This window comes from Neopelma chrysocephalum, unplaced genomic scaffold (genome assembly GCF_003984885.1).
Source record: "Neopelma chrysocephalum unplaced genomic scaffold, ASM398488v2 Primary Assembly neopelma1_81, whole genome shotgun sequence".
Taxonomy (NCBI): domain Eukaryota; kingdom Metazoa; phylum Chordata; class Aves; order Passeriformes; family Pipridae; genus Neopelma; species Neopelma chrysocephalum.
In genome coordinates, this window is record NW_020897743.1 from 2,703,085 (window position 1) to 2,726,533 (window position 23,449).

The following is a 23,449-nucleotide window of genomic DNA, read 5'->3' on the forward strand; positions in this document are numbered from 1 at the left end:
TGACACAACTCGGCCTGATGCCAAAAAACCTCAGCATGAAAACTCGTCAGAGACTTTTGTATCTTTAAGCAGCAAGGTATTTGTTTATTCAGCATTGGGAACAAGCCAGCTCGCACTGGACAAACTTGCTCGACCTGACAGTGCAAAACTAAGCCATTTTATACACTTTAGATACTTGGTTAGATCATCTGACATACATATTAATAAGTAGGAGAGTCTCTGGGCAGAGTCTTTCCAGACATGCACAGTCTTCTACTGTGGGGGTCTTCTCCTCCAGCCTTCATCCCTCTGGTGGTCACCATGGACATCTTCCTCAATTTGACCTCTTCAATTAGGTGACCTGAATTCTTCAAGCTTGCAAAATCCTGGCTCTGGGCCTTCTAGATCTTATTCAAATGTCTAGTTAACTTATTTATTACTGTGTGTATAGTACTCCTTTCTATACTAATGCCTTTGGTCCAGTGAGCAGAACAGAACATGATATTAAGCAGGGCTCCTAAAATGTTCTTCTAGCAAAACCGGTAGAGCAAAGAGGACAAGGTATACCAGCTGAATCTTTGTTAACTCTTTTTTTGTGCCCTTTTGCCATCAGGAGACACTGGCTGTAGTCTTAAACCAGCAGGGTTTCTGGTCTGACCTTATTCACCGAAGATAGAAACTGGTTGTGTGTGAATAACTTAGGAATTTTAACTCTGGTTTGTTAATAAAGGAATACTGTTAATAAAGGAATTACTAAACAACCTGGCTTTGAATTTGACATTATTGGGAACAACAGCCCTCCCACCCTTTGGGCTCTCTGAAGTGAGAAAGAACAGGTCTCCAAACACTCCCAGCAGTTGCTGTGCTGGCCCTGGGCCCAGCTCAGCTGTTCTGTCCTGCCTGACTCCCAAACCAGAGAGCCCCGTGTGACATGGAGAGATCCACCTCTGGGGACTGCAGCTCTGCCAGGCAGTAGGTCCTTCTCTGAGGAATTGTGGCCAAGGGAGGAACAGGGGAGGAAATCACACCTTTAGACAGCCCAGCACAGAGGAGCAGCTCTCTCCAGAGCTGCAATTCCAGGGCCCCTTCCCCAAAGCACAAAGCCTTTGATAAGGGTGTGACCCACTCACAGCCCTCACTGAGCCTGGAAAAGCCCCCGGAGGTTGAGTCTGACCATTCACCCAACACTCCCAGGGCCACATCCACACCTTTCTGGGACACTGCCAGGGATGGTGGTTCCACCTCTGCCCTGCACAGCCCGTGCCAATGCCCGACTGCCCCTTCAGTGAAGAAATGTTCCCTAATTGCATTAATTAACAAGTCACTTCAGCACCACCACATGAACCCTTTGTCCCAGAAAGGCAGCCAAGGATGGAGCCCCTTCCCTGCCTCCTGAGGGAACAGGGCAAACAGGAGTGAGGATCAGAATAACCCCAGTGCTGCTGAACCCCCCCAGGGCTGGGCCGGGGAAAGGGGCCTTTCCCGCTCACCCGGAGCTTTGGAGGTGGGTTTTCCCTGGACTTTTTATTCTTTTGAGCCGCTGCAGCTCCTGGGCCAAGATCTTCCCGTCCCCAGCAGGTCCTCGAGGTGCCTCCGAGCCTCCTCCGTGCTCACCAGAACCTCCACTTCGTTCTCAGCCCCGGAGCCGCCGCTGCGCCTTCCATGGCGGCGCCGCCACGGCCGCGACTCAAACCAGCCAATCGGGGGGCGGTGCGTCACCGAGGGGCGGTATTCGAACCAATCACGGGGCGGGGCGTCACCGAGGGGCGGGGCACAGCCAATCGTCGATCAGAACGCCAGGAAGCGGCGGGGCCGGCAGAGCGCCGGACCAATGGCGCGCCGGTGCGTCCCCCGCGGCGGGCGCGGCCCGGCGCAGCCAATGGGCGCGCGGTGCGCGCCGCCCGAGCCGGCCATGGAGCCCCGCGCTCCCTACGACGACTTCCCGGTGGTTTTCCTGCCGCCCTACGAGAGCCCGCCCGCCTGGGTCCCGCCGCACGAGGTGAGGGAGCTCGGGGGACCGCGCCGGCCCGGGGGCGGTCGCGGGGTCGCCTGGGCGGGGGCCCGGCCCGGCCCCGGCTGAGCTGGCGCGTCCCCGCAGCGGGTGTTTCACCCCGACTACAACAACGAGCTCACGCGGTTCCTGCCCCGCACCATCGCCCTGCAGAAGCCGCCCGGGGCGCAGGTGAGAGCCCGCGGAGGCCCGGGGGGCCGCTCCCGGCGCGTTTCCCGCAGGAGCCGCCCGGGATCGCGCTGGTCCCGAACCGGCCCGTGCAGGGCGGGGCCCGCGGGATTCCCGGGGCCGGGAAGGGGCAGGGACGGGGGCCACGGGCAGGGATCGCTGCTGGCGGGATATCGGGGAGGTGGAGCTGCGGAACGGAGGGAGCGGCGGCCCCGCGGGGGTTCCGGGTGGGAGAGAGGGTCTGGGGCTGCAGGGGGGCTGGGAACGGGAACAGAGACCGGGATCCGTCTGGGAGAGAGGGGCGGTACCTGGGAATGGGAAGGGACCTGGAAAGGGTAAGGGAGCTGGAAAGGGTAAGGGTCCTGGGAATGGGAAGGGTCTTGGGCCAAGGGAAGGGCCCTGGGCCAAGGGAAGGGCCCTGCTGTTTGCCTTTCACTGCTGGTTTTTCCCACAGTTGGGCTTCAACATCCGGGGAGGAAAAGCCTCCCAGCTGGGGATCTTCATCTCCAAGGTGTGTCCATCCCTGTCCATTCCCCCCTGGATCCTGCTGTTCCCTGGGGAGCTGCTGGGTGTGCAGGGGGCTCGGAGCTGCCCCATCCACTCCCCAGCTCAGGCTGGGGTTTCCCACACTCGGCCCCTCCTGTGGCACTGGCGGGTCCCTTCCCAGCCCCGGGAATTGCCAGGGCTGAGCCTTCCCTGCTCCCTGTGCTGCCCGGTGCCCTGTGGGTGCTGAGGGTGCCGTGGGAGGTGCCCAGTCCGTGCCATCCCCGTCCCCAGGTGATCCCCGACTCGGACGCGCACAGGGCGGGGCTGCAGGAGGGGGACCAGGTGCTCTCGGTGAACGACGTGGATTTCCAGGACATCGAGCACAGCAAGGTGAGCTGGGGCAGGGGGAGTATCCAGGCCCTTCCAGCCCCTCCCCACAGGGCCAGGGAACGCCCTGCCCTGCCCAGCCCTGCCCAGCCCTTGTTTTCCAGGCCGTGGAGATCCTGAAGACGGCCCGGGAGATCACGATGCGCGTGCGCTACTTCCCCTACAGTGAGTGGGGCCGGGGCTCCGGGGGCAGCACGTTCCAGCCATCCCTGCCACCTCCCCCCGAGTTTGGCAGGGCACAGACGGGGATCTGGGATCAGGCACCACCTCAGGACAATAAGGGAAACTTGGGGAGCGGGGCTGAGCCACCCCGTGCTGGAAGGGGGGGATGGTGGGGAAGGACAAAGGTAATTTAGGACTCTAGAAGCAGCTGATTATCCTTGGATAACACAGGAATGAGCTCTGGCACCAGTGCCAGTGGTGGATGCCCCTCCCAAGGGATGCTGGAATGGTGAGGGAAGGGAAGGTCTGTGCTCACTCCCAAGTTCTGCTTCTGCTCCCATAAAGTTCAAAGATTTAAGGGATAAGAAAAGAGATCAAGCCAAGTCAAACAGGGATTCTTCCTGAAATGGAAACTGGCCACAAAAAGGAAAACATGGAGTGGGGGAAGAGAGGGTTTAAAACAAGCTGTTGCTCTTAAATGCCCTGAAATGAGGGGCTGGGATGCAAATGTGCAATTCCAAAGGCAGAGGGGCCCGAGCTCTGCCTCTGCCTGGGGAGGTGTGGCCAGAAGGTGTTTTCCTGCCCCTGGGGGTGATTCCCCCGTTGCTCAGGCTCTGCCTCTCCCCCCAGATTACCAGCGGCAGAAGGAACGGACTGTTCACTAACGGGAGCTCTGCTGGGGCTCCTCCTGCACAAACCTCTCCTGCTTTCCCACCCCCCGAGATGGCCCAGCAGGCTCAGCTCCCACTGCAGGCACAGCTGTGCCCTGCCTGGAGAGATGCCCAGAGTGTCACCCAGCTGGAGGCTGGAGGGGACTGAGCCTGTGCTCCTGAATGGGGCTGGAACAACTGATGGGAATTGGGGACTGGAGGGAGCTGCTCCAGCACCATCCCTGCTCCTGTTTCAGCAGGACTTGAGTGAGTGCTGTGCTGGTTCTGGATCCCTTGGTCCTGGAAGCTTTGTTGGGATGGAAAAGCACGAGGGGCTGAGGCTCCTGAGCAAAGCAGGGGCCTTGTCCTCCAAGAAATCCCCCCGTTCCCTTCTCTCATGCCATGGAATTCTTTCCTTCTCCTCTGTGCCACCTCTGCTCTGGTCTGCTGGGGGATCCAGGAGTAAAACCCACTCCTGGGGGATCCAGGAGTAAAACCCACCCAAACTCAGTGCCCAGCTCTGGCTGCACTGGGCTCTTTGTGCCTCTGTGCTGGGAATGACCCCGGGATACAGGGCTGGGGTGTTTGGAAACCTCCACTGTGTTGTTTGGCTCCTGAGGGAAGAAAGGGACAATGGGAATGCCAGTCAGGAACACCAAGACATGGATGTCAAACGGGAAAAGAGTGATCCTCAGAGGATTCCCTGGCATTCCTGAAGGGGCTGTGGTTGGAGATAAAAAACAGATCAAAAACACCTGCCACAGACCACATGGGGGTGTGCACAAGACACAAGGGCCAGGTTACAAACACACTCCACTTTATTTCCACATTCCCACCCCCCTGGCCAGAGCACTCCCACCCCCTGTGAGCCCTGGGAAGGGCCCCATTCCCATCACAAGGTGTCATAGTCATCCTCGTCCTCGTGCTTCCTCTTGAGGGGGTTGGGGTCGCTGGCTGTGCCCTGGGACACCATGTTGGTGGTGATGAGGATGTTCTTGGGGCCGATCAGGGACGGGTTGATCAGCACGTTCTGCACGGTCGGGGTGGTCGGGGTGGCTGTGGCAACAAAGGGAATCACTTAGTGAGAGCTTGGAAAAAGGACAGGGGATCTTCCCAGTGAAACAACTTCCAAGGCAATAAAGCAGTGTGCTGGCTGAACATCCCGGGCTGAAAACCCTGGAATGATCCCCAGATGGAAGTGGAGAAGGTGGGGAAATGCTTGTGGGGTCAGGACAGAGGAGTGAGAGCACAGAGGTGGAGCCAAGGCACGAGAGACACTGATGCTGCTCTGTGGCTGTCACTGCTGTGCTGGGAATGGACACTGGGAGTTACTGGAAAGAGGGAGAGGGGAGGTTACTTCCCACTTGAGGCTGCCCAGAGAAGCTTTGGCTGCTCCATCCCTGGAAGTGTCCAGGCCAGGTTGGAACAACCTGAGATAGTGAAGGTGTCCCTGCCCATGGCAGGGGTGGGACTAGAGGAGCTAACCCAAAGCACCCTGTGACCATCCCTGTGCTCCAATCCCAAGGCAATCCCAGCCATACCTGACTTCCCAGCAGGTTGGGAGGACGGGATCTGGACGGTGAAGCGCTGCCCAGCCAGAGACACCGGGGCCCCCACCTTGGCTGACACAGACACAGTCTGGGCTGAGGGGGTACCTGGAACCCAACACAACCCCTCAAAATCCAGCAAAATACATCAACAGACGCTCCTAAACCTGCTTCCAAAATGGAACGTGTGGGGATGCACAGGGACACACTGGCTATAAGGAGTCAGATTCCCAGGCAGAACCACACATTGACTCCTTTTCCCACGTTTCCTCCAGCCCTACACAATTCCAGGCTATAAACACACACTTATTTCTAAGGGCACGTGCTCAGCCCTCAATTCTGTGAACATTTTAGAAATGGTTCTTTTTCAGTTCTATTTAGTTCAGTGTCACACTGATACTGAGGAAAAACCCTCACACTTCATAAATTTCTTGAATAGTCTCTTAAATAAAGAATTTACCACAAATACAGTGAATTTGTAATGCCAATATGTATCAAACATCATTGTAATAATAAAGATTAATTTAGCTGTCAAACAGTATAAGGTCAGGTGGCCACTGACAGTCCCCCAGTGGTTGAAAAGTCCTTTAAATTATTCCTCTTTATTTTCCCTCCATAAAATGAAGGTGGGAAACTCCCCCTGAAACTGTTTCCTACCCAGAGTGGGAGTGCTGGGTCTGCTGCTGACGGCACCCACGCTCAGGCGAGGGACTGTGATCCTGCCTGCTGTGGAGGAGACCTGGGGGAGAGAACCAGGGAATCAGGGAATAAATAGGAAATCCCCCCACTGAGACATTCAGTGTTTGCCAGCAAAGTCAATCTTTTCCCTCTAAAGCAGAAACAACTGAGATGGAAGTACAAAATACCCCTTAATATCTACACCAAAGCCTGGCTCGTGCCTTTGACAACCTGATGTTCAACCTGACAGTTCCTCCTGGACATCATGAGGAATTTCCTCATGGAAAGGGTGGTCAGGCACTGGAAGGGGCTGCCCAGGGAGGTGGTGGAGTCCCCATCCCTGGAGGTGTCTGGACGTGGCACTCAGTGCTTGGGCTGGGGGACAAGGTGGGGATCAGGTTGGACTCAATCTTGAAAGTCTTTTCCAACCTCAATGATTCTGTGATACTGCTAAAATGCTACAAAATTCCCAGATGGATTTTATAACACATTTTGCATTTCAGATTAACTGGCCATAATAATATTTGCAAATGCAGGCTGGAGACAGAGGGTGCTGATGGTCCTAAATATTCACTGATGGTTCCAAACACCCACTGACATGCCCAGCTCAACACATGCCCACAAGTGCCTTCCAGAGGTGTGGAAAACCGTCATCCCAACCCCACTGCTGCCACCCCAGGAGGAGCATCCTCAGATTCCCCATTCCCAGAACCCTCACCTTCTTCTGCAGGGCCTTGAGCCTGTAGTTGGGGGCGGTCAGGCAGTACCTGTCGGGGGGCAGCCGCGGCCCCGAGTAGGGTTTGATGAGGGGCAGCGGCGTCTGGTTCTTCTGGCGGGCGATGTCCAGCAGGAACTGTGGACACACGACAGGCCCATGTCCCCCCTGCCCCCTCCCCTGCCCCGGGGGCAGCAGAAGGGCTGTGGGGGCAGCAGGGGGGCTGCACTCACGTCTCTGGGCGGGGGGGAGGTGAAGGACTGGTCTGTCCTGCACTGGATCGCCAGGCGCACGTCGTCCGCGTCCACACTCGACTTCTTGGCGTGGCTCGAGTAGATCTTGGCGTCCTCCAGGATGGTGGTCACGTACCCTGGGGGGACAGCTCAGTTCAACCCTTCCCTCCCAGCCCTGGCACTGGAAATATGACTCCCTGCAGGGTTATTGCTCACACTGCCAGGGCAGGGTTCGATGGAATACTGGGAAGGAATTCATGGCTGTGAGGGTGGGGAGGCCCTGGCACAGGTTGCCCAGAGAAGCTGTGGCTGCCTCATCCCTGGAAGTGTCCAAGGCCAAGTTGTACGGGGCTTGAAGCAACCTGGGATGGTGGAAGGCGTCCCTGCCCATGGCAGGGGGTGTAATAGGTGGGCTTTAAAGTCCCTTCCAACCCAAACCATCCTGGGCTTTGTGACTCTGTGATAACTTTCAAAGAATCCCAGAATTAAGGCTGGAAAAGATCTCCACGACTACCGAGCCCAGTGGTTAAAGTCTGAGACGGGAAACCCCCAAGTGAACACGGATACAGAACTGCCCTGCTCCCCCCGGCCTTTCCCCGCGCCCCTCCCGCCCCCTGCCCCGGCCCCGCTCACTGTAGGCGAACTCCAGCATCTGGTTGATGACGCGCGGCTCGTACTCGGTGATGCCCATGTCCTTGAGGATCTGCGCCATCACCTGCGGGGGGAGAGGGGCACGGCTCAGCCGCGGGGAGCCCCCCGCCGCCCCGCTGCCCCCGTGCCCCGTGCCGGCGGTACCTGCGCGTCTTTGGGGGCGCTCTTGGGGGACGCCATCTTGGCCGCCTCCATCGCTCCCGCCCACGTGACCGCCGAGCGGCGCGCGGGGCTACGGCGGCCGAGAGGGCGCTGTTGCCATGGAGACGCGGCCCGGCGCGGTTGCCATGGAGACGCGGCACGGCGGGGCAGAAATTCCTTGTAATATAAATATTCCTGGAGACCAAGTGATGCACAGAACAAATGTGGTGGATCCAGGGATCCGTCCCCTGTCCCTCCCGCTTCAGACAGTCCAGTGCCCCCTGTCTGCCCCGTGGCACAGCAGGAGGGGATGTTTTGTTACTTCTTTAACGGCTTTGAAGCCACTTTTTAAATTGCTGGCATTCCCAGGGTTAGATAAAAATGAGAGTGTGTTCTTGTGTGTTTCCACTGCTCTGAAAATAACTGGTTCCACTTAGGAAGCAAATTTAAAAGCTTTTTCCAGTTTGTTTTCATGGCAGTTGGATGGATTTGAAAGTCATTTAGAGCACATTCCATGCGGGTCTCATCAAAGTTTCTCCCTTTCAGAGACAAAACAGAACCAAAGATAAAGTTTCCTTGAGATTTTGCCAGACAGGGATCAGCAGCATTCCAGGAGCAGTTGCAACATTTTGTTACTGCCCGTGATGGTCCAACTGAAGCAAGGGCTGGAGGACGAGGATGTCCCAGGGACTCTCATTGAGCCTCCCCAGAGAGAGGGGGAAAGGAACAGCAGCTCCCTCTGCTCCACCTTGTACCTTACTGCAGAATGTTCCAGCAGCTGCCACATTCCATCTGCTCCCCATCCCCACCCAGGAAGGTGTCCAGCACCTGGATCAGCCAACTTGGATGGAAACACATCCCAAAATTTGGGAGTGCTGGGCTCACCTTGATGGGAGGCAGGAGCAGCCCCGTGGCTCCGGCAGTGCCTGCAGGGGCTGGAAAACCCTCACCCAGCACGAGGGGCAGGCACAGAATTCCTGAGCCGAGGAGCTTGGCCGGAGCGCTGCAGCTCCGAGGCCAAGTCATTTGACTTCCATGAGTCAGAGAGTTACACAAAAACATCCTGCGAGGAGGAGGGAGGAGGAATTCCAGACACTGACCTTAGACAACAAACAAAATCCACTTTTTTTTCCCTGGTTCTAGGGAAGGGGGGGGGGGAGCTCTTCCACCGCGGGTTCTGGATCAGGCTGGAACTTGGCACGTGGGGCTATGTCCGTCACTCCATTTGTTCCTGAGGCAGGAGAGAAAATGATGTTTGAACTGCAGTGGAACTCTGGGTTTACCCCCAAAACCCCCTGGATCCGTGCTGGGAAACCTTCCCCACCCACCCACAGGTGATATTCCAGGCTGGGAAGCACAACCAGGAGCTACCTGCAGGATTTCTGTGGGAAACCAGCAGTGAGGAAGAGACACGGAGAGCCACCTTCCACAGGGGAGACAGTTGCCCTCGAGGCCACAAACTCCTTCCTGGTCATGGAAGCTTCTCCCCATGGCCAGTCCTCAGGGAATCATGGATCATCCTAGATCATGGAGTCCAACCTGTACCTGATGCCCACCTTGTCCCCCAGCCCAGAGCACTGAGTGCCACGGCCAGTCCTTCCTTGGACATCTCCAGGGATGAGGACTTCACCACCTCCCTGGGCAGCCCCTTCCTATGCCCAACCACCCTTTCCAGGAAGAAATTCCTCCTGATGTCCAACTTGACCCTCCTCTGGCACAGCTTGAGGCCGTTTCCCCTTGTCCAGCCCCTTGTTCCATGGGAGCAGAGCCTGACCCCCCCCAGCTCTCCCCTCCTGTCAGGGAGTTGCAGAGAACAAGAAAGTCCCCCCTGATCCTCCTTTTCTCCGGGATAAATGGCTGAATTCCACATTCTGTGGGCACTGAGCATTGCTCCAATGGAAGAGCATCCACCCTTCCTCTTCACTCAGACACCAGGCTTGTTTTCAGCACTGGAAAACAGGAAATGGGGTCATGGCGTGTCCCGGACGAGCTCTGACTCCTCCATCTGCCACCACCGAGCCGGGGTCGTTCATCCCAGGCAGTGTCTGCCAGCTGGGAATTATCTGCTCCGAGAAATCCGGAGCACAGCCCGGGCGAGCACACGCCAGGCACGGCTCTGCTCAGCGTGCACAATTTAAATCCCATAAATTTTAAATCCCTGCAAGTGTTCAGGGCCAGGCTGGATGGAGCCCTGAGCAACCTGGTCTAGTGGAAGGTGTCCCTGCCCATGGCAGGGGGTGGAGTGGAACGAGATGAGCTTTAATGTCTGTTCCAACCCAAACCAGCCTGTAATCCTATGAAATTTAACTGGGAATTTCTTCACAGACAGGAGGTGTTTAAGGTGCAGCCAAGCAGAGCTGTGGCACACACACAGCTTTTCTTGTTTAGAGGTGTCCAAGTGCTTAAATTCCCTGAATAAACACCCCCAGCCAGTGCTTCTGCCTGTTGGAAAGGGCAGCAGGAATCTCCCCAACGTCAGAACTGGGATGTGCTGGACAATGCAGTGACTGTGCTCAGCACTGACCTTTCCAGCCCAAATCCCACACTATTTGGCTCCACAAAACTCTGGCTTTTGAACAGCCATTCAGAGTAGAGAAGCTGCAAGAGCTGAGCTCCGAGGAGGACGGGGGAGGTTTGTGTTGTACCTGATACCCCTCTCACTTCTGCCAGCGGCCCATTCCCGGGTTATGGAGGAATTCCTGAGGACTGTGGCTGGGCAAATCCTGCTGCAGGGTGTCCCTGTCCCTCTGGCTGTAATTCCAGCTTCCCAGAGCCCTCCTCTGGGTTTTCCCTCATGCTGGCCCCCATCACCCTTACCTCCTCCCTCCTGGCACTTCCCAGCTCCTCATCCTTGATCTTTTCTCAAGTGGAAAGTAAATCCGGGCTGAGTGTCCGACTGTCTCATTTGGAAGACTGGTAGTCAAATAAAGCCCCTCCCATCCTCTCCTCCTCACCAAGCTCCTGGGAAGGGATTTGTCTGGTTTTCAGGACCTTTCTGTTACTCACGAACCTGGGAAACAGAACTCACGTCCCTTCCTTCCCACAGGAGCCAAGAGGTGCAGTGCAGGTTAAGCCAGGCCAGCTCTCTACTCTCCCAAGTGGAAGGAAAACAACCTGTAAAGTGCTGGAAAAGAAAATGGCAAGGAATTCCTCATTTTGTGGGATTATGAACACATTCCCTTCTTCCTAAAGGTCGAGTCAGTGCTCAACCCTCAGGTCTGTCCCAGCACCATCCTGACCTCACACAAAGGGGTTCAGGAATTCCCACGGCTGACACAGCTCCAGGGGAGGAAAAGGACAGTGATATTCCAAGGGTCTCACAAATAAAAAAGTCTTTACAGAAGAAAAATTATTTCAGCTCCTAATGCCACTGAGCATGTTCCTTCACCTCAAATTCCACATGGCACAAACGAGACTAAAACCCACAAAATCACACGAACCCGGAGTCAAATTTGAATACATTTGTATTATTTATTGGCTGTATTAAATATATTATCTATTTGATAGTTACAATTTAGTAATATAATGCATGGCAGCTTTAACATACGTTTGAGATACCTCAAAAATGACAATACAAGAAAACTGAAGATACCTAAAAACATTAATGCCACGAGGGTACATCCTTCTGGAATGGACAACAGCTGATGGAAAAATCCGTATTGCAGTGTAAATCCCAGTTGTTTCTGGAATTATGAGTATTCTGTGGCAATTACAAAAGGATTTTATTTTGTTTTTAGCAGTCATGACTTGTTAGTATTTACTCTGCGCTCCTAATTTCTCTTTTAAATGATCAGGAGTATTATTGCCAAATAACCCTCTACGAGTTGGTTCAAGGAGTTAAGAAATAACCCTTTGGCAACAGAGATTTCTGAAGGCAGTTTATCTGGGTTTTTTTATCAGTTTATCTGCTAAAGGGAGGCTATGAGGAAAATAAAGACAGATTGTAAACTCTTCTGCAAACTAAAGACTAATATCTGTATAAAACTCTTTCCGACACTGGAGGGAGAGATTTCTATGATATAATAAATGATTAACTTAAAGTTCTGCTACAAGTAGAACAATACATTCAAACATACATTTTTTTTTCCAGGACTTTTAATCAAAATAAATAGAGTACAAAATGAAGAGTACGTTTTGAAAAGATTAATTTCAGATTGCACCATAAATCTACTGTGAAGAGGATTAAGCATTACTAGGCCATAATTTAGGTTTTCCACATCTGAAATACAACACAATGCCTCAAACTAACACGACATTATTCCTCAACTGCCGTAGGAGAAAGACCCTCAAGGTGGTGAGTTCATGACTGGAAACACGGCGCCTGTAGCTCTGTCACATCCACCCTCCCACGTCCAAGTGCATCGCTCTGATGTACAAAGTGGAGCCACAGACTTTGCAAAAACACCCTAAATCCACCTTTCTGTGGCATATTCCAAACGCTGTTGGCAAGACCCATCCTGAAACATCGGGAATTTGTGAGTTCCAGCTTTCCAAACCTTTACCCAACGGAGCCAGGAGCTGTGAGGCTCCTCCTCAGGGATTCACAAGCAGATGGAACACAACAGTCAAATGTAGTGCACAGTGTCCACAAAAATATCCCCCCAGCCAACCAGGACGAGTTTCAGACAAGTTCATAGCAGGCTGAACATTCCCAACAGGAAAACCATGGAATGTGAAGCTGCTACCACTGGGATAGCAAGTCGTTTAAAACATCGTATAAATGTTATCTAAAAAGAGCTCTCTCGCGTACAATTTGATCGTTGGGGTTAAGTTAGAAGGGCACCCAAAAGCAGGCTGAACTTTTTATTTTTCAGGTTAATAATAGTACAAAAATTGCTCAGTTTGAGCCAAATAGTGTAACATTTATCATAAATGCACTCTTTCTCCTTGAAGACAACAACACCTGTGCTGTTCTGAGCACGCTGCACAGGGAATTACTTTTCTCTCAGGCACTGAGAGTGAAATGTGGATTGGGCCAAAGCTGCTCAGGACAGCAGGAACGTTCCGGTCACAACAGGGGCCTTTCCTCCGTGTCCTGCTCACGCTCCAGCTGGCATTGATTTGGATTAAAACTCTAAAAAACTGGCACCCTCTACTCCAACACTTGAAATGATTATTACTGAACCCCAAATATTAAAATAACTGTAAAGTAGTAATATCACTAAGTCAATATTCTGCTTTCCTTCTACAGTCTAGTAAATGTGGTATGCTCTAGTAGGCTCTGCAGTTCTGCTCTAAGCTCAAGCACTTGTGCTGCTGGATTTCATGGATATCAACTACAACAAAACCTGATGGAACAGCGATCGCCTCCCGCTGCTCTGGTGGTGCTGGCAAAGGACTGTTCTAGCAATGCCTTCCCTCTCCGAGTGGCTGGAATTGGGAGAGAGGAGGAGGGTGCACACCCCCAGCGTGCACCATAAGGCAGTTTAGCGCTGTTCTCTGACAGCTCACCCTGATTGCAGAGGACCCAGAATCACCCTTTCTACAAGAAACGTGTGCTCAGCATTTTGGAAAGGATCTGCCAACCCAGCCTCAGTGGCAGCCAGCAGCAGGGCGGGAACGCATGGGGCCGTCCCCAGCTAGGATTTTCATTAGGACTAACCATAAATACCCGAAAGAGCTTCTGTACAAAGGGCTGAGCGGGGCCGGGCCCAGCCCTACTTGATGACGAAGTACTGGATGACGACGGCGAAGAGGATGGCGACGACGGCGAAGCCACAGAGCAGCACGATGGCGATGAGCCGCTCTTCGCGCAGCCGCTTCCCGCTCTGCGCCAGCTCCGGCCCGGCCGCGGGGCAGGGGGGGCCCTGCTCCTGCCGCTGCGCCGAGAACACCGTGCTGGGGCTGTAGGGGCCCAGCAGCTCCGGGGGGCCCGCGGGGTCCTGGCTCTGCCGCCCGGCGCAGACCCGCACTCGGTACTCACAGTTCGACTGCACCCCCGGCAGCCGGAACGACGTCTCGGGGCCCTTGTACACCTGGGGGGGACATGGGAAATCACACAGGAGCCACCCCACACACCACACCGGGACCTCCTGCTCCTCACAGAGGGGTGCAGTGCTGGGCACCTCCTAGAGTCACAGAAGCACAGAATGTGCTGGGTTGGAAGGGACCCACAAGGATCATCCAGTCCAACCCTCAGCCCAGCACAGGCCCATCCCCAGGAGTCACACCATGAGCACATCCAGAGGATCATCCAAACTCTCCTGGAGCTCTGGCAGCCTTGGGGCTGTGCCCACTGCCCTGGGGAGCCTGGTCAGTGCCCAACCAGCCTCTGGGGGAAGAACCTTTTCCTGAGATCCAACCTGACCCTGCCCTGACACAGTTCCAGCCATTCCCTGAGTCCTGTCCCTGGTCCCCCCAGAGCAGAGCTCAGGGCCTGCCCCTCCTCTGCCCCCCATGGAAATTGTAACTGCCATGAGGGACACCTCCCACACCTTTTTGTTTGTAATAATTTTTCCAAGTAAAAACCCCTCAAGTGCCTGATGTTGCCCAGAAGGTACCTGATCAAACTCTCTGCCAGCAGCAAGCTGAAGGATGTAAACAATGGAATCTCCTTTCATTGGCTGGAGAGGCTCCCATGTGATTTCATAAGTGTTTTCTTCCAGCTGATTCGCTTTGGGTGCTGTGGGAAAATAAAGGGATTTGTTGGTGTTTTCAGAGAAAAAGAGCAACGGTTTCTATAAATGTAGAACCATTATGCTTAGAGGTAACTCATTCCAATAATTTTAAGCAATTAAGATTTGTTTGTTTATTTCTTTTTCTTCTATTTCATGACATAAGCTTGAAAAATGATCACTGAGTTACACTTGTCTGTCTTTTAGAGCTCACAGATGCCTAATGCTTGTAGGGAGGAGCGGCACTTTCAAATCACTACAGAAACCAGCATTTCTGTCCATGCCCAGAGGTGAAATTACATGTTATAAACATGGTTCAGCCAATTAATTTTCCTGCAGGCCCCCAGCACTCTGATCTTCAGAATGACTTTACCAAGAACCTTTGAGGTTCAAGTAAGAAAGCGAAGACCAGAGGAATTATTTGTGCTCTCATTTGCTACACACTCTTGTAACTTACACCAAATGATGGGTAATCCTGAAAAATGTCTTTCCAACTGAAAAAAGGTTGGAATGCTTAGTTCAGGGGTAGAAGAGCTGCAGTGCAGGAGCCCTTCTCATACCCACAAAGCCCCTCACAACCAGTTCCTGTTCTCTGTCCCTCAAGGGCCTGGAAAGACTCTGGGCTGGGCAGTGTCAGGCTGTAGGAATCTTGCACAGAAGTGGCTTGCAGAGGTTCCTGGGGCAAGGTCAGCTCACCTTTAAGAGATGCAGGTGGAGATTTAGTTGTAGTGAAAGCGTAAACTTGGGAAAAGCCTCCCTCTCCAGCGTCGTTGTAGGCCTGGATCCGGAAATAGTAGGTAGTGGATTCACTGAGCCTCTGTACCTTGTAGGTGTGACAGGGACCATTATAAACTGTAACAAACCTGCAAACACAGAGAACACACACAGATCAGTTACTCAGCAATCACAAACATCTAGCTCAGTATCAGAAGTGGAACACTCATTTTAACATAAGGACAAGGAGGTGACACCACAGTCTGGGTGTCCCAGGTTTCTCCCCATGTGCACACTGGCCATCCCACTGAGGCTGCAGGACCCAACTCCTGCTCTGAATCAAGAGAAGAACCCTTGAATGTACCAAATAAATTGAAATTTCAAGTTAAAGAACAGCTGGCCACCCTGTGTTTCTTTTATGCAAACTGCAAATTGTTTTAGAATTTCCAAAAAATAAAACCCCTGCCAATAATGTAAGATGTTTATTATTCAAATAGTAAATAGTATTTACTGTTAAAAAAAACAAATAGAAGTGCAAGGTATCGTAGAAGTGCAAGTTATTTGACAGCATTTCTGGTTGAAAGACGGGATGCAAAGCTGCAAACTAAGGGGAAAACTCTGGGATGCCCAAGTGACTCACTAGTGCAAGCAGAAGGGAAAATACCTAAAATACCTTAAAAACTTGACATGAAGTAGTAAATCAACAAGAACTTACCTGCCAAACCTGTCCTCCATCTGCAAGTTGAACTGTGTAGGGTTGGTAATTAAAGCTCTGCTGGGCCCTTCTCCCCATTTGAGTTTAAGGCTCTGGTAGCTGAAGACCACACATTCCAGATGAGGAGGGTCGGGAGGTAGTGGTTTGGTTTTGGCTTTCATGGAATGACTGAAAGGACCAACTCCAAGGCTGTTTATGGCCTGTATTCTGATTCTGGGAATGGGAGAGAGCAGCTATGTGGTCAGGAAAAATGCTGGGTAATAAAGCAAGAGTTAAAAGGTACAGAATATAACTGCAGACTATAAAGCAATTAAAATGCAGTCAGAAATTAAAACTGCAGACCCCTAATCTGAACTCAGCTTTAACCAAGACTGAACACGTGACACAGGAACACTTATTACCTGTCCATCCATCCTCCTTTGGCCACACACCTGATCATCCCTTTACATGCTTCACAATGAAAAATTCTAACCCCAGAAACCTCAGAACTAGGCCTTGGCTTTGAGACAGAATGTGAATTTAACACCACGCTCTAACTCCTGCCAATATCATGCTTTGAGTCTGGATAGGACAATTTTGGGGTGATTTTTTGGGGTTGCAGGGTGAATTAGGCAAATAGTTTGTGAGCTGAATGAAAAACTGCTCTAAAAATTTACACCACTACCCTCAAAGCTATTATTTTAAATCCTACCAGTGTGGTTTCAAAACAAACCAGTTATTACCTGTACAGAGTGTCAGGCAGCAGATTCTCCAGGACATGAGTTGTGTTCCTCCCCACAGTGACCAGCTGCTTTTCCCCATACTCTATGTTGTACCCTGTGATCTCAGCCCCGTGGCAGCAGGGCTCTTCCCACTGGATTGCAAGGCACGTGGAGAAGGGAGCAGAGATCTCCAGCTGCTCCTCCTCCAGGAGGTGCAGCACGGTCACGGCCGCGGGCACCGACGGCGGGGTGGTCACCACGCTGGTCTCCCCAAAGAGCCCCACTCCAGCCACGTTCACAGCCTGAAAAACACACCAGGGACACTTCACCAAAGCTCTTTTCTACCCAGGCGGTCACATCTATCACACCCTTCCATGTGTTCTTAAAGCAGCATGGAAGAGAATGGAAAATCTCCCGAACAAAATGGAAACACAGCAAAGCGTCTGGATTTCATGGCACATGGCTGGGTCTGACCTCTCTTCTAGATACAGGGAATTAGGAGGGACTGGGGGAGAAGGGGAAGTATTTTTCCCAGTTACCTTCTAGGTGACAGCACATGGCTTTATTCCTCTCTAGCTGGTTTTCCTCCAAACTGCAAGAACTTGATGGTGTGCTCAGTGACAGCAAAAGGCTTTTCCTACCTGTACCCTGCAGTAATAGGTGGTTGCAGGTGTGAGCCCTTTGACTTCATAGCTCTGGCAAGGGCCAGTGTAGATGATGTGCATGGATCCTTCCACCTGGCCCCAGTCCAGCCTGTATTCCGTGATTTCTGCACCGTTGCATGCCGGGCTCTGTGGGGTTAGAGGAGAAATTCAGTTCAGCTGTTGCACTTCCACACTCACCACACAGATGGGATCTACTGCTACACTGAGCAGAGACACAGAACTGTTAAGGCTGGAAAACACCTCCAAGACCACGAAGTCCAACCTTTGGAAGCACTGGGATTGAAACCTGAGGTCTCTTCCCAGGGATTTTAAGTTCAGCTTGTTAAAAGGTGACACGTGGCTGTAACACCACCACAGTTCAGACCACAGTTTTCACTCACTCACAATCTCTTACCAATTAGATGAACTAATCTATTACATATTAGTTACCATAACATGAGGAGGATTAAATGTCACCCAATTTGTCCAGTTAAGACTGAAATTAGTAACTCAAATCAAGTTTACAAACCCAACATAAACATCTATAAAGAACTGGGCTTAAAATACTCCAGCTCTACATATATTATTTCTCCCATTTCTGTGTACCACACGAGTGTCACTACAACTCTAAAAGCCAAACACCAATCTGGGGGTTACTGAGAGCCATCAACACCTACCTCCCAGGAAACCACAGCACAAGTTGCACTCTTACAGGTTATCAGGGGTTTGCAGCACTGCTCGGGGGGGCCCGGAGCAGTGGAGAGCTCTGCCTTGTCAGAGTAGGGGCCAAACTGCAGGGAAACACAACTGCATGAACACAACAACAGCACCAGAGCAGGAACTGATGTGCAAGTGAAGAAAACAAACGATTTTTAACTTGACAGAGCAATAGATAGCAGAGCCCAGTGCTCAGTTCCACAGCACCACTGAAGATCCCTTGCAGGTAGTTTACTCTAAGCTGGCCCCATTCCCACAGGAATCTGAGATCCTCCCACTCCAGGGTTGTGTAACTCCTCCCTCCCCCAGCCAGGATCTGGCTTCCAGAAGCAGCTGGGGACTGTTTCACAAAGACTTTTATGCAACCAACATTTCTCCCACCCTTTTTTCCAACCTGGCATGGCTTGCACACACCCCTCTCCACACAATGCTGTTCCCACACCACCAGCTGCAGAGTGTGAGCTCACTGGAACACATCAAACAATTTCTTAAGGCATTATTAAGTGGTTCTTCACACAACACAAGCTACAAAATATCCTCAGACTTCTCCAGCAGCACCATCACTGCACACTCTGGTGAAGAAGAGATGAGATGTGGTTTGGCAGTGGTTACCCCGACTTTATTCCCTGCCCGGATCCAGAAGCAGTAGGTTCTCCCTGGAAGCAGGTTGGTCACTACATACTCAGCTGCTGGGCCCTGATACACAACCCTGTGTTCATCCTGTTCAGAGTTTGCCATCTCCAGAATATATTCTGTAATGTCAGAACCTCCATCTACGACTGGGGGGCCTAGGAAACAAAAGCAGATTGGTTTTTCCAGTATTAATTGTTAAATTCTAGAAGTTAGGGCAAGTTTTTATCACATATCTGAGCAGAAACACTTCATGGGGCTTGCTTTTCCCTCCAGATATTGATAGTTTAAGATGGTCCTCACCAGTTTTTTTCCCCAGGTATTTTCCCTGTTTTCTTCATAAAACAGTGTATCTTTGATTATCTCCTCTACTGAGGTAACAATAAGAAAAGAAGAGCTGATTTTTAAATTGCCAAACAGGAGTCAGTCATGGGCAGGCAGGAAGATTTCTCGCTGGCAAATATTTATGTCTGCATAAGTGTCACTGCATCACAGGCAGTCTTCTTAAAAAAAAACCAAAAATACCCCCCAAACCTAAAAACCACCTGAGGGCACAGCCCGCGTCTTGATATTTCTATTTTTACTTTCTTCCCTAAGAAGTTCTACAGCTTGTTGTTATTTGGACAGTTGAAATCAGAGAAGCATTTTGCTCAAGCACTGTGCTCACCCCACTGCAGAGGGATTTCCTTGGGCTTGGCTTTGCCTGCCAGGGCTGGAGCAGGACAGGGGCCGGGGGGAACCGCCGACGTCGTGACCGTCGTGACATCGGAGGCCTGGCAGTGGGACAGGTTAGTTTAGAGCAGGAACACAAAACATCTCACTAAAACATAACCAGAAATGGCTTCCAGATGCCCAGTTATTGTGATTTTGCTCACCTGGCTTTCCCCACCTTTACTGACACAAGACACTCGGAGTCTGTAGGAGGTGCCGGGCCTGAGGTGGTCACACACGTGCTCTCTCTGGGCCCCGCTGTAGATCGTGTCCCATTTCCCTCCTGAGCAAAGAAATGAAACACTTTGCACTTCAAAACCTCTGCAAAATCCTACGTGAAAATTCTCTCACCCAATTACGACAGTCGAGCCACAGAATCGATTTTAAATGACTGATGACACAGAGAACATGCGTGACGTGTGACAACTGACTGCTCGAGCAGTGAGGAAAGATTCATTCAGGTTGGAAAAGATCTCCAAGATCATCAAGTCTATGCCATGTGCCCAAGTTCCACATCTACATGTGATTTAAATATCTCCAGGGCTGGAGAGTCACTACACTCAGTACCCAAAGGTGATCCCTTACCAGCTGATGCTTCCGAGATTTCCAAAAAGTATTTAGAGATGTCTGATCCTCCGTTATCTTTGGGGGGTTCTGAAAGAAACCAACATCTTAAATCATGGGAGATTTTAAAACCAGCCATTATTTTGTTATCAGCTTGTTCAGAGAACATACTCACTGATTGTAGAATACATTCAAGTAGAAAACTCCAACAGAAACAGAAATCAGTGTTCTTAATTATTCATAACATGCTTTTCAGAGCAATTTTTTTCCTATTATTAATCATGATTATGCCAGGAAGAGTAACTAGGAAAATAGTGCCAATTGTAGGTATCAGCTCTTACTTTTTAAGAGCACGAGAGTTCCCTAAAATGAATGAAGAAAACCATCACTTTTGTACTACAGCCCCCAAACAGACCATTTTTTGGTAATGCTGAGTATTTCTCCTGCAATAACAGTATCTACAGGAATGAATAAACAGCCTGAGTTCTCCTCTGATTTAATCTGCACCCCTGAGGGACTGCACATACACAGTTCAGTGCAGCACTGGAATACCAAAAGGCACCTACCCCACACAACTTTCACACTGTGGGAGTGGATCTTGCCCTTTACAACTGGTTTACTCGGGGGTCCAGGTTTGTCAGGATTGGTGCTGTGTTCCACCACCTCACTGGGACTGCTTTTTCCTTCACTGTTGTAGGCAAAGAGCTGTTTCGGGAGTGAAAAGAATAACTTCTTTATTTAATGACAATAATACCTATTGACAACATAAAATGACAGTAATATACTGCTGATTTACAAAGTTCTTCTATTAAAAAAGCAACCAAAACAAAGACAACAATTTAAAGAAAAAAGAACTAGCTAGTGCAGAAAATCTGATTTGTTTTAGGATTTTGCCAAAACCTGTTCCAACAACAGATAATTTCCTGCTGTCTCCATACAAAGTGTCTGAGCTGTATGAAAATGCCAAACCCAGAAAAGCACAGTCATCATTAAATCAGAATAAAATACAAACCCTGAACTTATAGGATGTGCTCCTCCTAAGGTTTCTTAAAGTGCATGAGAGCTCATCTCCGTTGTACTGGGGCTGGAATCCATAACCCTGGGAAGGAGGGAAAACAAGGACAAACACAGTCACTCCTTTTTAAGGCAGAACAAAAAACCAGAGTAGGTCCATCACGATTTTTTAGCTTCAACTTCATCTCTTTATCATGAATTATGTGAAATACTTGGCAATTCAAAGGTAAAACAGAGTTAATTTTTTATTTCAGCACCACAGAGGATCAAGTATTTTACACGTGCAACAACCTTGGCACTTACAGAACCTTCCTCTTCCATGTCCAAGGTGTAAGTGAGGGAGTCATCTGAGGATACCCCAGGGGGTGGGATCCACCTCAGGGCCATCCAGGTCACTCCTGCTTCCAGCAGCACGGGAGGGGCTGGGGCTGGGGGCACCATCCCGGCCGTGTAGTACGACACCGGCTCGCTGAACCCACTGGGGAGGGATTGGACACAATATCAACAACAGCACAGGGGGCTGAGGAGGAAATAAATGACATCACGCATTTGGGTCGTTACCTCATTCCAATATCATTTTTAGCAGCCAATCTCAGCGAGTATCTTGTGGAGGGAGAGAGTTTGGTGAGTTTGTACTGCTTCAGGTGCCCGTAGTAACACTCCTTGAAGGGTCCACTCTTCCCCTGAAAAAATGAGAGCCAGAGTCACTTCTTGCGCTGGGGCTGCATGGACCCTGCCAAGGGTCTGTCTGATCCCTGCCAAGGTCACCCTCTTCACTCTAAATCTCCTAAATCACAGCATTCCACACTGGTTTGGGTTGGAAGGGACCTTAAAGCCCATCTCGTTCCACCCCCTGCCATGGGCAGGGACACCTTCCACCAAAAATGTCATTTCATCATTTAATAATAATGAAAAAAGAAACGAGTAAACCTAAAGAATGCAAAATCTAATGTCATCATGGTCATACTGAATATGCTGATGGTCATTCTGAGCATTCTTGAGAATAAACCACATTTGGATTGAGGTATATGTTTGTTTTGAGTAATGTAGATTTGACACAGTAAACAACTGCAGTTGAAAACAAAACCTATTTTTGACATTTTTTATCCTTTTGAAAACATCTCAGTAAGAAGGCCAAAATCTGAGGGATATTTGTGACAGCTCCCAAAGATACAAATGCTCATCCATTTAAAGAGAGCACAGGAATTAATGATGCTCTGAAAGACAACTGAGGCAGTTTTACACTGTCCCCTCACACTGATCATTTGTCCCTTTAAACTGCCTGGACAGTTGCACTCAAAATAGCTGCTGTACCTAAGCAAAGAGTATTTTTAAATATAATTGCTCTACAGATGTCATTATGATTTTTTTTTGGTACTAGAAAAGGTCTTACCTCATCCCATTCTAAAAGAAAATTAGTTATTTTGGAACCATTGTCATTTGAGGACTGAAAATAAAGAAACAAAGAAAAAAGAGTTAAAATCAAATGGTTGTACTTTTATAAATATTTTTACACATTAAAACAACATTTTAACAATTGAATACAATATACTCCAACTGCCTTTTAAAACAAGGCTCTGGGCTGCTGTGCTACTTCTATTAATTCTGAGAGTTTGGAATATTAATTTATGAATAGTTTTATTTTATGAATAAAGCAAGTTATATGCTTAGAACTTGTTTCCTTGTGCCTTGCCCTGTGTGCTCACCAACTGAGCAACCTTAGTGTTCAGATGAACAACATTTGTGCTTGTTATGACATATAAACTGGGAACTTCTTCATCTTCTAAGTACAGATTATACAAATAATTTAACTGAAGTCATTTAGCTGTAACCATTTTCAGCAGAGTCAGAAGAAAAAGAAAACCAATAATAAGACAAGAAAACACAGCTACCAACAAGTCTTCACAGGTACTGTATATCCTCAAAAGTCAGATTAAAAAATGTAAATCCACAAAACCAGTCAAAGAAATTTAGTCTGAATGGGTCAGGATAACTATAGGAATATTAAGTTATATCTATTTATCATGTAGGAACCCAAGCAAAACCAGTTGCCAGTTGAGAAGAGAACTTTCCTACAGAACAGTTCATAAGAGACCTGCTACCAACTCTGCCACACTAAAGCTGCAGGCAAGAAACTCAGTAAATACTGAAAGAGGAAGAAAATAATCATTTCATTATCAGTCTTAACTGAGCAACTTAAGAGGCAACACCTAAAGTACACATTAAATTATTGACCAAGCTAATTTAAACATACTATACATGAATGCAAGCAGATCCCACTGCACACCCAGCTCTGCTTCTCACCTTCCACTGCAAGCTCAGGCTGTTTTTGGTTCTGTTAATCAGCTTTGGGGCAGCAGGACAGTCTGGCTCACAGCTCTCTGTAGTGAAGCTCACCAACTCTGAAATGGATTCCTTGATGGAACTGCTGGTTGCTGAAACTCTGAACAAAGGAGAATTAATGATGTTGCTGTTGCATGAGCACCTGGGAATTTCAGGAGAGAGCTGTTGGCTTCAGAAATGCATTTAATCCCAAACAGAGGCTGCACAGGGTTTGCACACAGAGCAGGGATGGGATCACACCAGGATCACACCTGCTGATCCCAGACAGAGCAGG

General features: G+C 50.3%; 3 protein-coding genes across 4 annotated transcripts in view; 1 reads left to right on the top strand and 2 right to left on the bottom strand.

Annotated features, from left to right (window-relative positions):
* Nucleotides 1–1,860: 1,860 nt before the first annotated feature.
* On the top strand, nucleotides 1,861–4,441 carry LOC113971067 (PDZ domain-containing protein 11). Of its 2 annotated transcripts, none has more exons than XM_027690615.1 (6): nucleotides 1,861–1,978; nucleotides 2,078–2,161; nucleotides 2,613–2,669; nucleotides 2,936–3,034; nucleotides 3,136–3,196; nucleotides 3,824–4,441. In XM_027690615.1, the coding sequence occupies exons 1-6, from the start codon at nucleotides 1,892–1,894 to the stop codon at nucleotides 3,856–3,858; spliced, it is 423 nt and encodes a 140-aa protein (XP_027546416.1). In that variant the 5' UTR covers nucleotides 1,861–1,891; the 3' UTR covers nucleotides 3,859–4,441. The 2 variants fall into 2 exon arrangements, with proteins under 2 accessions (XP_027546416.1, XP_027546415.1); XM_027690614.1 differs by lacking the exon at nucleotides 3,824–4,441 and adding an exon at nucleotides 3,579–3,812 and having other exon boundaries at nucleotides 3,136–3,235.
* A 198-nt stretch (nucleotides 4,442–4,639) lies between these two features.
* Nucleotides 4,640–7,909, bottom strand: TAF9B (TATA-box binding protein associated factor 9b). Its single transcript, XM_027690613.1, has 7 exons — nucleotides 7,812–7,909; nucleotides 7,650–7,731; nucleotides 7,017–7,153; nucleotides 6,787–6,921; nucleotides 6,048–6,129; nucleotides 5,385–5,498; nucleotides 4,640–4,899 (listed from the first exon to the last, which is right to left on the bottom strand). The coding sequence occupies exons 1-7, from the start codon at nucleotides 7,860–7,862 to the stop codon at nucleotides 4,736–4,738; spliced, it is 765 nt and encodes a 254-aa protein (XP_027546414.1). The 5' UTR covers nucleotides 7,863–7,909; the 3' UTR covers nucleotides 4,640–4,735.
* Nucleotides 7,910–11,254: 3,345 nt separating this feature from the next.
* The window catches only part of LOC113971018 (fibronectin type-III domain-containing protein 3a-like), a 41,131-nt gene continuing 28,936 nt past the window's right edge, over nucleotides 11,255–23,449 (bottom strand). Inside the window, exons 11-27 of the mRNA XM_027690516.1 lie at nucleotides 23,137–23,275; nucleotides 22,226–22,279; nucleotides 21,394–21,515; nucleotides 21,136–21,310; nucleotides 20,831–20,917; nucleotides 20,385–20,523; nucleotides 19,840–19,908; nucleotides 19,419–19,537; nucleotides 19,211–19,316; nucleotides 18,526–18,701; nucleotides 17,874–17,987; nucleotides 17,194–17,343; nucleotides 16,574–16,854; nucleotides 15,852–16,064; nucleotides 15,119–15,285; nucleotides 14,309–14,430; nucleotides 11,255–13,783 (exon numbers count right to left, since the gene is read on the bottom strand). Coding sequence (XP_027546317.1) covers nucleotides 13,466–13,783; nucleotides 14,309–14,430; nucleotides 15,119–15,285; nucleotides 15,852–16,064; nucleotides 16,574–16,854; nucleotides 17,194–17,343; nucleotides 17,874–17,987; nucleotides 18,526–18,701; nucleotides 19,211–19,316; nucleotides 19,419–19,537; nucleotides 19,840–19,908; nucleotides 20,385–20,523; nucleotides 20,831–20,917; nucleotides 21,136–21,310; nucleotides 21,394–21,515; nucleotides 22,226–22,279; nucleotides 23,137–23,275 — 2,551 coding nt within the window. The 3' untranslated portion in view covers nucleotides 11,255–13,465. The remainder of the gene's footprint in view (nucleotides 13,784–14,308; nucleotides 14,431–15,118; nucleotides 15,286–15,851; nucleotides 16,065–16,573; nucleotides 16,855–17,193; nucleotides 17,344–17,873; nucleotides 17,988–18,525; nucleotides 18,702–19,210; nucleotides 19,317–19,418; nucleotides 19,538–19,839; nucleotides 19,909–20,384; nucleotides 20,524–20,830; nucleotides 20,918–21,135; nucleotides 21,311–21,393; nucleotides 21,516–22,225; nucleotides 22,280–23,136; nucleotides 23,276–23,449) is intronic.

Coding starts and splice junctions, on each gene's coding strand:
- TAF9B (XM_027690613.1), bottom strand. CDS start 7,862: ATGGAGGCGGCCAAGATGGCGTCCCCCAAGAGCGCCCCCAAAGACGCG. Junction 6,922..7,016: donor CCTCCCCCCCGCCCAGAGAC/GTGAGTGCAGCC, acceptor GTGTGTCCACAG/TTCCTGCTGGACATCGCCCG. Junction 6,130..6,786: donor TCAAGGCCCTGCAGAAGAAG/GTGAGGGTTCTG, acceptor TCTCTCCCCCAG/GTCTCCTCCACAGCAGGCAG.
- LOC113971067 (XM_027690614.1), top strand. CDS start 1,892: ATGGAGCCCCGCGCTCCCTACGACGACTTCCCGGTGGTTTTCCTGCCG. Junction 1,979..2,077: donor CCTGGGTCCCGCCGCACGAG/GTGAGGGAGCTC, acceptor GCGTCCCCGCAG/CGGGTGTTTCACCCCGACTA. Junction 2,670..2,935: donor TGGGGATCTTCATCTCCAAG/GTGTGTCCATCC, acceptor CCCCGTCCCCAG/GTGATCCCCGACTCGGACGC.